The sequence below is a fragment of the Poecile atricapillus genome, chromosome W (assembly GCF_030490865.1).
Source record: "Poecile atricapillus isolate bPoeAtr1 chromosome W, bPoeAtr1.hap1, whole genome shotgun sequence".
Lineage (NCBI taxonomy): Eukaryota > Metazoa > Chordata > Aves > Passeriformes > Paridae > Poecile > Poecile atricapillus.
The window spans coordinates 12,737,672-12,752,333 of record NC_081288.1 but is presented as its reverse complement, the minus strand read 5'-3'; the positions used below and the strand labels follow the sequence as shown (position 1 = coordinate 12,752,333).

At 38.8% G+C, this 14,662-nt stretch overlaps 1 protein-coding gene across 3 annotated transcripts in view; it reads left to right on the top strand.

Moving 5' to 3' along the window:
* Positions 1-14,662, top strand: part of LOC131591455 (prestin-like) — a 33,132-nt gene that overhangs the window by 2,215 nt on the left and 16,255 nt on the right. For all 3 annotated transcript variants that reach the window (XM_058862175.1, XM_058862176.1, XM_058862177.1), the window contains exons 3-5: positions 9,316-9,529; positions 11,169-11,308; positions 14,453-14,563. In XM_058862175.1, coding sequence (XP_058718158.1) covers positions 9,375-9,529; positions 11,169-11,308; positions 14,453-14,563 — 406 coding nt within the window. In that variant the 5' untranslated portion in view covers positions 9,316-9,374. The remainder of the gene's footprint in view (positions 1-9,315; positions 9,530-11,168; positions 11,309-14,452; positions 14,564-14,662) is intronic.

Below are 14,662 nucleotides of genomic sequence, written 5' to 3'. Positions count from 1 at the left end.
CATGGGTATAGTAGTCTGTCCCCAAAAATTCAATGTTTTTAGAGCTTCAGTATTCCAAAACCACAAGGAAAGATGTTATTATTTAGAGTGATGCTAAAACCATAGAAAACAGGCACAAATTTAGCACATGGCTGTCACACTGTTGCTCTTTTGCTAATAACTTGAGAAAGAAGAACTGAACATATGTCTGTCTGCTTTGACTGTTATAGTATAGACAGACCAGTATTATCCTGAGCTACTATTAATTTGAATTGCAGCTGTAGGCTCCGTAAATGTAACCAAGACTTTTGTGCAGCCACTGAGTTGCCTAGAAAAGCACAAAGTCCCATGAGCTCCTCTGCCTCTCTTGGTCTCTGCCCAATGAACTGCTGACTGCAATTTCTTCTTCTATTTTATTGCTGGTGTATTTTTTCTGTAAGATCTGATTTTCTAAAGCTTTCTTTTCTGTTTTTTTTTTCTATCTGATTGTTTCATATCCTTTAACTTTTAGCACAAGAAAACCATGCTGAATCTAAAACTCTCCAGCTCTAATTAGCCTGTTGATTTCCCAGTTAACTTTAATGAATTAAACACCATTTTATTCAGATGTTTCTTTCCCTAGATCTGTTAGTCAGCAGAATGTTGTCCTGCTAGACAGTGTTTCTTGATAGTCCTTGATAATATTTCTTCATATGGCTACAAGACCAGCCATTGCTGTTATTTTCTAACCAGCTATCTATAGCTTTTTGCTTTTCAAAAATATAAGCAGTAGCAAAGTGCAGGTCTTTACTGTGTGCTCAGGTAATGGGAAAGCTATACACAGACAATATCAAGTTTTTCCACGAGTTTGAAGATATGGCTGTAAATTTGTGCAAGCAGTTGAATGAGTTTTGCAAGTCAGTTGCATTGATAGGATTTAGATTTTTTTATTTATTATTAAAAGAGTACATATATGAACTACTGGCCTATGTAGGAACTTGGACTAATCTTCTCAAAACGTTGCATTAACTATTTATTTTGTTTTGTGCAGTAGCAAGCTGGGAAAACCTTCCATTTGACAAAGAATAGTGTGTTTGCCTTCCTGGGAGATTTTGACAATCTATATTTTTACTGCCTGGGTGAAATCTTTTTTTCTCCAGCCTTCATTGAAAACTTACTGGTTTTGCCCAGACGGGGGATCAAGTTTTACTACCGTGCTTTGACTGTGGCGTACCCTTTTGTATGTCCAATTCTATTTGTGTTCTTGTAGTATTGTGGTTATTGAGGAGGGTGTGGGTTAGCTAATTAATAGATTTTAATCTGTTAATTGAAAATCTGAGGTTCTGACACATAGACTGGGCTAGAGCGAACATCAAATTGCTCCTTTTAATTTATTTTATGGAAATTAGGTTCTGAGGCAGGGCTGAGATTTGAGAACTCCTCAGAAAACCTCTCATTCCATGTTGGATGGTGCTTTGAGCAACCTGATCTTAGGGGAAGGTGTCCCTGCCCATGGGAGGGGGTTGGAAATAGGTAGTCTTGAAGGTCCTTTCCATCATTCTGCCATTCTAAGGCACAGACAGAATTTTCCAATCCAAATCAAAGATTGCTGTGTGTCTGTTGTTTGAAACATCCTTGTTGAAGTTCAGTCTAGTCAGGACAGATCAATTAAGCTCAATTAAGGATTGAACTGATTAAGGATTACAGAATTTCTACCTGGTTTTCATGGAATAGAAAAATCCATACCCCATGCAGAAGAAAACTTGGATTGCTACTCAGAGGTACCCACAGGGAGCTGCCCATTCCTGTTCTCACAGAGCTCTGCTAAGATCAGGCAAATCTGAAGAGTCACATCAGTAACAAAATGACATATCTTTCACAGATGCAGGCAACTGTAATGTCTTTGCTAAATACTGAAATTTTGCTATTGCTTAACTTTATAGCATAACGTGGTTTAAGTCTTTTCCCAGAGGAAGCTGTACCTGAGTTCATTTAACTCTTCAGCATGGTCAGCATCTAATCCTGCATATCCTGCTTTACCAGGATCCTGCCCCAGCTTACAGCTTTGACATAACATTGTTTTCTAAGCCCTTGCAATTTCTTTCAGGTTTACTGTTTCTTTTTCTACTGTCTCTGGTTCATTGCGGGTTTTTTTTGGAATTTTGAGCTGTACTTGTTGTTTGCTTGTTTTCAGTTTTGTATTATATTATTCTAGCTAAATTTCTTGGCCAGTTTCATGTTTAAAATATATATATATATATATATGTATGATTTTTTTTTTGTGTGTGTGTGTTTCATTTATGCCTGAATAGCTGAACAGATGACCTGAGTCTAACTACAGTTATAGTGAGTCTGATTTTTTTTTTCCTTGCTTTCTGGTGACATTTGTTTCTTTTGCATATATGTTCCTGAGAAAAAAGGGTTCTTGCAAGAAGAAATCGTCAGATTACTCAATGAACCTTTCTTCATTTCATTTGGTGATGCTCAGCCCAGATACCCTTCTTGCTCTTCCAGTTCCTTCATCAAGACAAACTGTTCTAGTGTAGCTGTTGCAGGAATCTTTTCATGCAGGGTTGTTCTGCAAAACACACTTAAAGGGCCATTTGTGAAAGTTTTCACCTCTATGAGGGTTGGTCTTTTTGTTTGTGCAGTTAAGAACAGACATGAGGCTGTCTCACATTAAAATTTCATCAGCACAGAAGAAATATGAAGCCATAAGGTGAGCTGCAAATAAAGCAGAGTATTGCTGTGAAACACTTATTTGAGAAACTTCTCTACACATTCTTTGCTCACAGTGGCTTTTTAAATATTTCAAGCAGAGGCAGTGTTGGCCTGTGTTGGCTGTGCACTTATGGCTTTTAGGTGTAACCTTAGCATCAAAATGTTGAGGAAGGTTATTCCCACTGCCTGGCACTCACCTTCAGATCATGAAGAAGCATTCAAGTACATAGGAGACAGGAGAATGCTGTTGTTTAGATAACATCTTAACCAAGCAACAGTTGCATAAATGGGGACAGGATCTATCATAAATCATGTTCTGCTCATGTAGGATTTGGTTTGATACCTAGTGCAGAAAAAAAACCACAGAAAATGTGTTATGAAGTAGCTGCCAAGAATGAAGTGTTAGCAGATCCTGATATGGATAGGGAAATTCTTAGAACTATCCAGAAGAGAGCTGCAGCTTTGAGAAACAGTTAGCACTACTACTTTCCCAAGGAGTGGCTGCCCTATGCTGAAGTTGTGTTGCCTTTCAGAAGCATTGGTTCTTCAGGAATTTCTTCAGGCAGGGCAGTGGCTGTAGCCTGTTTTGCAGAGGAAAGAGAGCCTTTTAGAGGATCCTTGGAGACTTTTCAAAACCTCATGTTACTTAAGTAATGTAGTTACTTTATGCCATATTTTCAGCACTGAAAGTGGAATAGAAATTGTAATCCCATTCTAAACCCTCTCTTCTTCCCTCTCTGCACCCCCATCATTTTTTCCTCTGCCCACACGTTTTTACTCTCCTTCAGTTTCCTCTGTGACTTGAGAGGTTTGCACTGTAAACATGATGACTGAGATGATTTTGGTTATAAATAACAACCTTCTATTTTTTTGTTGTTTATTTTTAACTTGATGCAGCACTTGAGAGGGTAATGATGTGTGTAAAGAGTTGATGAAACAGATAGAGAGGGGAGAATTCTTCTGGTGGCTTCTCTGCAGAAGGAATTGTATCATAGAGTGAAGTAATTTCTTTCTGCACAGACATTTGTTTGCTTTCTGCATGTTCCACTTTGCCTGAAAAAATGAACCAGCTGCTGGAGGTCATTGGTGCACTGAGATCACAAGAAGTAAAGAAATTGTCCTGGTTTAGCTTGGTGTGTATAGATGATCTTGATTTATGTTATCTCCTCTGATCATCTGGAGCTTTATGATGAAAACTGCTCCAGCAAAGTTTTTGGCAGTGGATTTTCTCTGGAAAATTAAGCAGGCTAATGATTACCTGTCTCTGAGGTGGTGTATGCCCTTATCAGTTGGCTTGAGCACAACAAAGGGGTCATCAGCCACAGTACCATTCTGATTAACTTATTGATTCCACTATCACTAGCTACTGCTTTTGGCAAAGGGAAGGAGGATGGCAGACTGGGATCCAAGGTCACTGAAGTTACAAAAAGTGGTAATAAGAATGATCATATTGCCATGGGTTCTTATAGTCATCAGTGTGTTTACACTAGAAACAGAAGCCATCTCTGGTCTCCTTCCCTCTGAGATATAAATGTTCTGCTACTCAAAGTGCTCCAGGTGTTTATCTTATGTGGAATGGATTAAACAGATCAATCATCGTAACAGGTTCCTAAAACATTCTGTTGATGAAAACAAACATAAGATTGCTGGTTGATAAGAGGTACTGTTAAGACACTAATGAATTCGTTAGTCCATGGAGTGAACCTCTGGGGACTTAAGTATTTTTTGGCAAGAAACATGAAATATAAATTACTTCTTACCAGTTACATAATCTTATTATTTTTAAGTGTGTGTATATATATATGTCTAATTTGTTACCAATTTGAGAGAAGGATCCTTATGCTTGATGTTATTATTATGCTCTTTTCAGTGACTAAGATAGGTTCACTAGAGGAAAATATATCACACAGCCTAAGGAAAGTGGGGCTGCTGCTCCGTATCCCCAGATCCAAGCAGTACCAAGTCTGAAGATGTGTTTCCCATAAGCACACACACAGACAACACACATACACAATGTACTTACATTTGTCCATGGCAAGTCATGCATATCAGAGAGGCAACACTGACAGCTGCATCCCCTCTGCTCTCTCCAGCTGAGCAGGATGGAGGCCCAGTACTGAGACTATAAGTACATAATGCAGAGATACATCACACATCTGCAAGGTGGATCCCTCCAGTGCACAGGCTCACAGTCTGTCTAGTAGCTCCTTCATCCCAATCTTCCCAGCTGAGCTGGACATACGAGCCCTCAACCTACCTGAGTTGTTGGTACAGACCATCATGTGCACATGTGTGACTGGCCAGGACTTCCCAGGACCCCTTCTGTTGCCCCTGAGTGTTCTTACTCTTAGAGATGAGCAGATGCTGTTCACACCCAGAGCTGGCAGGGACTTCCAGGGTCCCATAGGTGACCCTTTTATACTACTCTGGACTGGTGGTGCTGAGCTTTTGGTAGGCTGATGGCTCATGTGGTGGCCCTGGCAGCAGCGCCCCAGGGTATTATCCAGGTTCTCCGTCCTGCTATTCTGAGTAACACTCTAGGTGTGTGGAGAAGCTTTTATCACACAACCAAACACAGTTTATGTAATCATTTTACCTTTCTAATGAATAGGGTGGAAATTTTGCCTGTCTAAAAGCTGCATAGAAATTAAAGGTCATGATTTTTTTTTCCCTGAAGGTTCACTACAGGAGTGCATTACTTAGATTAGGACCTACACAAGGAAAATTTTGTTTGTTTATTAAGTTACTTCTAAATTTATGAAGTTTTACATCAAGGCTTTAGGTTTAAAATATCTAGTTGTTAGTGGATTTAATGGGAGTAATGGAGGAGAAATGAGAATGATGGGAACAGTCCAATAAAACTAGAAGAACACATTCCTTATGACCCCACCCAGTCATTTTTCACCTTTGTGCTTATTTTAAAAACAACTTTGTACATGTCACTCAGGGTGAAAAATGGAAGGCCATAGGGCACTGGGGAATGAGTCCAGAGAGGAAAGAAAGAAATGAGCCATTATGTGCTTCCTAAAATCACCTGGTTTGTGTCTTGGTTCTTCAGACAGTAGGAACAGACCTTTCAGTAACTGCTTTTCAGAGTACATTTGGGAGAACATATTTTACATCGAGTGACAGTATCTCCACCAGCCCTTCACCTCTGTAAGCTTGAAGACAAAAAATATTCCGTAGACTTTTTAGTTCATGATCAAACTTGGAATTCTCTAGCAGAGGACACACTTTAACACAGTACTAGTACTGTCCACCTGTGCTTTTCTGCTACTCAAAGCAATTTGTGCTTAGCTTCCAAAAGGGGTTTTGCTCTTTTAAGACAGGCACGCCAATGGATTTGACTCCCCTGTTTCCTTAGGTAGTTCAGACACACTCAGGTTAGATACACGTTAGGAGCGAAAGTGCCTATGAAAGCTGCAAGAGTCACATGGTACACCATTCCTAATGTCTCCACCTTCTTGCTTTTTTCTCCACATAGTTGTGTTTTGAATCTAAGGAACAACAGTCAAATTTCTGTCCCTATAAATTTTATGGTTGCACTCTGATTAATGTGATTTGGATCAGAAATTATTGTCCTCTACAAGAATCAGTGCAGATGGCTTGACAGACCTCCTTTATCAGCTAAGATTGGGAAGAGAAAGTGCTAATTTATTAGTGATAGTGTTATAAATTCATGTTTGCTTCACTTTTTTTTTTTCTTTAACACCGTCAATTTGATAATAGCAGTAAAGACATAAGGCCTTTATCAGTCAGATAAAGAACTGCCAACTCTTAAGTCTTTTGCATACAGGTTTTAACTACTTCAACTCAACTGTTATCTGGCTGATAAGATTAATGACAGGGTTTCTTACAGCTTTTTAACTTTATTCTTGCCATGAAGTTCAAAGGTTGGTGTTGCAACCACCAAAAGCAGTGTTACAAAGCAGTGTTCCAGTAACCACTATTGCCTTTCTCTTCCTCTGGACAAAGGTATATGAGTTTTCAGAAATCATAGCAGTAAGCATTCTTTTCATGAAAATGACAGTACCTTGCTTTTGTTCTTCTTCAAGCATTCTGGGAGTGAAGGGTAAGGCTCAGTTTCTGAGCCTTGGATAATTGTGTTGGCAGTTTGTCCTACAGCATACACTTGGAGAGACAGTCGAACCAGTCATGAAATGTTACTGTTTTGCTACTCTATGGACAATGTGTATCATCTCTTTTAAAGATAACCATCTCAGTCTTGCTCTCTGTATACTTTTGCAAGACAGGTATGATATAAAATATTTTAATAGTTACTTTATTATCTACATCTTAGTATTTTAGGTTGCCAGCAGGGAACATGCTTAGGCAGGGCTGTTAAGATGAAGTTGGTGACATGACATGGAAAAAAAGAATTTGATACGTTCAGCAGTAGTTTTAGGTAGATTTAGGATCTCTTTTAATGACATGTGATTTGATTTCCATGTTCTTGTATCTCCTGAAGGTAAAGATAAGATCCTATCATGTCCTTCCTCAAGTTACTTTTCTTCTAGCTGGTTCTCACAATTCAGTAACTTCCTTATTCTAACAGAATCAGAAACATTCAATCTGCAGTTTAAAAACTTCAGACTGAGTGACGGTGAAACGTGGGTTGTGACCTCTGGTAGTATTCCAAACTAACACTTGCCATGATCTGGATAACTGATTTAGAGTTGGGCCTTGTTCAATTAGTCAAATACACCATTTGAATAATTTATTTCACTATGAAAAACACAGGCAGGATGGAACTTCTGTTGTTCTGTAAATGCTTATAGTACCTGGAAGAGCTGGAGCATGTGTAGAGAAGTGGAGATGTCCAGACCTCTCCAGGTCTAGATTTACATTACAAGCTCATGTGGCTCTTCCATATATTAACCAATCTACCTGAAGCCAAACGTACTCTAAGGTGGAAATTCAGGAGCTGAATTGTTTGGGGTTAGCCGGGCACTGTCTTGCGTTGCAGTCCTTTGTAGCAGAAAGAAGGTAGGGTGTACATTTTAAAACCGTAGCTAAAAATGTTTTCATGTTGCATTCTCATTTCATTGGAGAAGTTTGGCCAAAACCAAGTCATTGAACTGATTTGGTTTGTGTCTTTTGCATGCAGCTGCAGTTTTTGTTCTAATTTGAGTGGATTTTCTGTTTAGGACTGATTAAAATTGCTTCTTAATTTGTAGATAAAGCTAATGTTGCCAGAACACATAAATTAATTACTGGAAAAGATAGATTCTGTGTGAATAATGACATAAGGGATCATTATGGAATCCCAGAATTTTTGAGGCTTGAAGAGACTTCTGGGGATCATGGATCCTCAAGTAGGATCACCTTTATTTCATACAATAAGGCTGAAGTCAATATAGAGTGTGCAGTAAATAAAACATTACAATTTTAGTAAAAATATCCTTTTCTTGCTGACTAGGGAGAATATTGCTTATGAAATACTGAGAACTGAAGAGATGCTAGGCTGTGTCAGCTCTAGGAGACTACCAAGACCTGAGTGGAAAATTCCAGCACTTTCATCAGAGTGAAGGCATAGATAGCAATATTGGTATTTTTCCGGTGGTCTGACTGTATTTGCTGAATCAGAATGTTGGACCAATCATAGTTAGCTTTGTCTGAGTGTTTAGGTAGCAATTTGTTTAATGTCTGTGTGGTAACTCTTTCCCAGAAAAGTATTGATGTACAGCTAAAAACGGAACACCCCTGGGTTAGCACCCTTGGTTGAAGGCAAACACATGCTTAAGTGACTTGCTGGACTTGAGCCCAAGGCCTTGTTCATAATGATGGCTCTGTTTCCCACTGCACTCACGTCCTGTCATCAAATGTGGCACTAGCCAGCATCTCTGCCTAACAACATAGCAGCCCTGTCACTTCGCTCAGAGCTGGGAGTTGTGTTTCTTGCCCGGTATTTCTGAAAGCAGCAAACATGGGGCAATGGAGTAGCAGAGTGTCTTTTAAACATGTTAAGATGTTTGTGGCACTGAATCAGGCAGACAGATAGATTTCTACAAACCTTCTGGCTAGTTTTAAGACTGGGCATATCTCCCAATTCCTGTTTTAGTCAGTGCAGATTGAGAATAGCAGTAAGTGGCACATCCTTCGAAATAATAATTGTTTGAAAGTAGTGGATTGTGTATCCTTGAGATGCTGTTTGGATAAAAAGAAGCTTCTGAAGTAGAGGGGAAAGCAGGTGGACGGATGCAGGAAGCAACTGACAATCTGGAAGAAAGAAGTGTGTTTCTCAGTGTTAAAGTCAGAGTTCGGTCCTTTGAAAATGGACATGCCAGTTTGTGAGTAAGCAGGAAGTAACTCAGCAATAAGGGAATCTCCCTCCTACATTGACACGTTCTTTAAAAACTGAGGGAAAATCTAGATAAGCATGAATACAACATTCCAAGTTCATTTCAGCTCTTATTTACAAAGTAATTCATGCAAAAGCTTTCATTATACAAGAGAAGCATAAATTAATGGCTTGCATATACTAAAGACTGTGATTTATTTTCTTACTGCTGTTACAGACCATTTAATTAGGCTGCAATCACAATTCTTGTCTCTTGCTTGTCAAAATACATTATTTGAAAGGAAATGCCAAATCTGAATTAAAAAGGAAACCAAACTTATTTTGTCTGCAACTAGGTTTTTTAGTGGAGCCCGTGGAACTGTTCCTCCTTCACTGCTACTCTGTGAGATCAGCTATGGAACATGCTCAAGAGCAAGAAGCAAACCTTGAGCAAACCCAGATGTATTGTGTACAGAGACCAATATACAACCAGGAGCTTCTGCAAGGACAGCTGCACAGGCGACAGAGAACCCCTCAGACTTTAGGGCAGAAGATTGCACATTCTTGTCGGTAGGGATTTTTGTCTTATCTTTGTTTTATTGGTTAGAAATATTATAATTCTTAATTGATTCATGCACTTAGCTGGTAATCTCTTCAAAGAAACCTATAAGATAAAGCCACTAATTCTATTTTGACTATTGAGCAAGACTGGGAAGGAGCTGTGTATGTGTTTTTAATGTTAATGTATAACTATATTAGAAAATGTTGGATAAATTAGTTGAATTGCAATCAAAGTGCAAAAGGAAAATATGCAGCTTGGGAATGTGAAGTATTAGTCAAATCGCATGACATAAATTCATAAGACTCAGAAAAATATCTATTCTTTTTATGTGGAAATATTTATGGCCAAATTTGTGCTTCACATGATCATTTCACAGAAGAATGGAGAAGTGTGATAGCTGTGTAGAGTTCTAAATTATTAGTCTAATAAGAATTTACTAAAGGCATTCTCTAGCTTTTAATTAACTGCCTTGGAATCATCTGGTTAGATGTGAAATGTCTTTAGCTGTGCTCCATGATACCAGGGGATTTAAGTTCTAGCGAAGTTCTCATTAGCTTTATGTTTATCCATGCTTCATTTGCAGAGTTTTTTCCATTTCTTTCTCAAACCTTGTTCTGCAGGACAACAGAATTGCTTTTCTATAAAGTATTCCTGTTCACATAATTTGACATTAGGAGATTTGCTTTGGTTTATGGAATGACTTCAATGGTAAAGACACTTAATTCTACCTCAGAAATCTGAATCTGTCCTGAATTTAAAAAACTGGATCAAAATCCTCCTTCTTGTGATACAGTCTACTTAACCATGGAGAAGTGTGGATGACTCTCTCACTTGTAGCAACAAGCTTCTTCACTGTGCAATTCAGAAATGCTAATAAATCTCTGCAATTGTCTTGCAATTCCCCTATGCAGAAGAGCATTTATACAATCCCTGTGTTACATTTTTAGCCAAGGTTAAACTTACCACAGTATAATCAAGATATGATGCAAAGCACTACTGGATAGAGATACTGGTTTCCTGGCTCTATCATGAGTCAGGTTTTCAAAAGGTTAATAGCTCTGCTAAGAGCCACAAGGGTCAGTGCTGCTGGCTTCAGTGCCTTTCCTTTCCGGGTGAAGAAGGGTTATGCACTCAAATAGCCTGAAAGGGTCTATCAGTACTAGTAGTGATAGTAATAAGTAGTGATTAAATTAATATAAAAAAATCTAAAGCATAGTAATATATAACATTATGATCAAACCAGTATAAAGCATGGAACTAGTAAATGGGAAAAAGCACTGCAAAGTACTCTGGTGAGTGAAAACCACTATCAGGAAGCAAGTTATGCTCAGGGGGTTTGTTACTAGGAATGATCTCAGCAAAAGGTGTTGTGTGACCACTCAATTGTGCATAGACTGGAAGTTTTACTTCCCACTGACCTCCAGGCTCACAAGACTTTTGTCTTGTTTGTGAATAGCACTAACATGTGATTAAGGGCTAAATTAACTGGAAGCATAGTCGTTTGTGCTTAAGCATGTCCAGAAATTACTGTCATCAGGAGTCTGAGCCTGTCTGTGAAGGAGCTATTTTCCTATATAGGGATGAAAAGAATTTTTGCAACCTGTTTGTCCCCTAGTGTCTAACTTTCTTTCTGCTTTGTATTTCCAGTTGTTCTTCTAAGAGAGCCAAGTCTCATCTTTACAATTTCTTACCAATTTTAAAATGGCTTCCTCGTTACCCAGTAAAGGAATACTTATTGGGTGACATTATCTCAGGTATAAGCACTGGGATCATGCAGCTTCCTCAAGGTGAGTGTACCTCTGGATTTAATTCTCTCTTCTTTGCTTTTTCCATATGTGCTTTTATGCTAGTGCTTGGCATCCTGAAACATCAGATGTGTATATCAGGGCTCTGTGTGGAGATCAGAATGGATTCTGCAGACCAGCTCAGAATGATTCCCTTTAAAGTGCAAGTCAGTGATACGCACCAAACTCTGAGAGAGGCTCCCTCTCTAATCGGTATCACAGTTCTCAATGGCAGACTAGCTTTTCACAGTTTAAATGCATGTCTAAACGTTTGCTGAATGCACCATATTATTTACTGATCTCATTGTTCTGAAAGTCATGGCATATTTCCTACAGAGGGTAGCAATATCTAACAGACACATAGACATTATGTTTCAGAGACTAACTGAGACAAAGTAACCAAACTAAATTTAACTAGAGAAGAACATGCAAGAATTGAAAGACTGATACCTAAGGCTAGAAGTCACCAGTTTACACTGGAACCATAGTAATGGGCAGTGATTTACATGGTGGGAATAATTCAAAAGTACCCTCTGTAACAAGACTGAAAATCTGTGGTAATTTCTATTAAATTACTTGGAAGTGTCACTGTAAATGGAGCCCATTCCTGAAGCAGGAGCAGGCTCTGGAAGTCAGAGAAATCCAGTGTTCACTATTCTGTTCAGCTCTTGGACCAGTAGAATCTTTTGTTTTTCCCAGCAGTTACTATTAGCAGTTTCAGAAGTGTTAGGAGGTTAGAAAGCAATAGCACTTCTAAGGAATATCATTAAGGGGTGCCCACTGCTCTGGTAATGGCAGCTTCACAATAGCTGCCACAGTCTCAGTAGATTTTTCTGGGAAGTCTTGGAGTCAAGGAAATTCTTTGATTTGCGCAGAGCCCTGTCCAGATGGTGATGTAATTCAGAATAAGTTTATTTCTGTGTTGACTTATTTCATATTTTCCCCTCACTTGTTCCACTTTAAGCTGAGGCAGGTCTGAAAAATTCATCTGTAAATCCAAGATTTTTATAGGTGGTAACCCATTAAAATAATTAAGTACCCTAACTTAGCCTGTGCAGATAATTTCTTTATTTCCATATCTTCCTGGTTTTGTGTAAGTTTTATGATTAAGGTTATTTTTTCTTCCACACATGGAAGTATCAACTTATCTTAAACTGATAGCTCATGTGGTTAATCTCAGGCATATCTGTCATATATGAGACACAAACATCGCCAGTTGTATACTGAAATATAATTTATGTCAAGACCTGAAGGAACACTAAAATTTAAGTGGTCAGCAGTGAACTTTATACTTAATTATGTGACTCTCTTTTAAAGTAAACACTATTCATTTCGTGACTGTAAACATGCCCTTAAATTGCTCCTAATCTTTCCCTTTCTAAAAACACAAAAGTTGAACTTTCATTTTTCTGGAATGGATGTAATTATAGCAAGAATGAGTTCAAAGAAGCCTGGGAATTATTCCAGGCAGAATTACAATGACCATGGTGTTTAAGCCATGACCTCCTATCAAGTCAATATCTCTTTTATTTCCTTGGCACTGACAGTCTCTGAAAAGGCCAGTACAAATGAAAGGGAATAAAAGGGTATTCAGATCAGGAACTTCACACAGACTCACCCTCCCAGTTTTGAACACTGATTTTCAGTTCTGGTTAGTTATACTGTTAAGTTCATCATCATATTTAGGGCCAGGCTGTTACAATACAGGGTGTTGGCTGATGTCAGGAAAGGTACCCCTTGGGTGAGAGAAGATGTGTGGGATGAGTTTCACAAGTGCTTAATGAAATGCTCATTTGAGCAAGAGAATAAACAATACCATCAGTCCAATTTTGGTGAGAATATTAATTTTTGGTTAGGACTCAGATATTGCTTAGGGCTAGAACAAGGCTGTATGAGTTACTACACTGCACAAGAGCACTTGAATGGCACAGAAGACCCTTGTGGTTTAGCTCTTTTTTTTTTCTTTTTTTTTCTTTTTTTTTTTTTTTTTTGTAACGTGATGCTTTGTCTCCCAGTTTAAATTATTAGGGAGAGGTGTTTTTGGATATCACTGTCTCGCCATGGTGGGAGAACCATTGCTTCTGTTTGGAATTTGCACTGTCCCATTGAGATTTTTACCCCTCACTTGGACCAGTCTGCCCAAGTGTGGCAAGAACACACAGGTGTTACCAACCTTCACTTGTGAGAGTGCATAACCAAGCCAAGCCAGGATACAGTGTTTTCTCCTTGAGGCCCATTTGTTCTGTTCTGGTGTCAGTTCTCCTTAACACAAGCTGTGTAGAGCTGTTGTTTTGGCTGCAACTGCTTGGGACAGTTATGTGCCATATCACATGGTGTACACCACTTGCTTGTGAGCCTGGTCCCATGACAAGCACACCCTGAGTCACACAGAGAGTGGGAGATGTTCTTCCCTGGTGTTCCTCAGAGCTGTTCTCCCCACAGCTCCACAGTTGTGCTTGCCAGAGTAGAGATAGGAATGATGTGGATTGCATTCCCCTGCATGGAGCTGGACCATGTTTAATGACCAAAAGGACTTTGTTTTTGGGAAGAATACCAGACTGTATAAACTCTGTGACCTTACAGATTGTCAGAAATTATTCTCTGCTTATTTTACATTTTGAAGCATGTTTTGTGGAAACATAAACTATTATATCATCCCAGTTATTCTGGGGTGAGGGAGGAGGATAGTGTTTAGTCAGTTAAAGGTTGCCATGAACACCATGTCTGATCAGAAAAGGAGGAGAAAGTCAAATGTGTCCCCCTTGTTTTGAGGGTATGGGTGTCTCTAACTAGGTTCTTCTGCAGACAAAAACAAAAGTAACAAAAGGGATTTGTTGGCCATTAAGGATTGCTTCCACCCACAAAGGCAAAACAGGTGCACAAGTGTGCACACAAACACAGACACCTGCAGTGACTGTAATTAGGGACTTTGGTTTCCTGACTCACCCCATCATGTTTCTAGGCACTGCCCTAGAGGATTATACATTTTCAAGGCTATTCACTGAAAGATCTCCTGTTTTTTAAACTTGATACAACTCTCTAGATTTCCTATTAGGTGTGTTTAGTTTTAGTAGGCTTAAATCCCTTTGCTTCAGATGGTTTATTTTTGTTGTTTACCTAACATACATATTTGTGTCTGTTTCCTAGGTTTAGCCTATGCTTTGCTGGCAGCTGTTCCCCCAGTATTTGGCCTATATTCTTCATTTTATCCTGTTATTCTATATACTTTCTTTGGAACCTCCAAGCACATATCAATAGGTATATCTGTATGGATAACTGAAAGTCTGTCTGTGTTGTGTGTGTGTTTAATAAAGCTGTAAAAAATAAAATTGGAGAAATAGAAAATGTAGTTGTTTT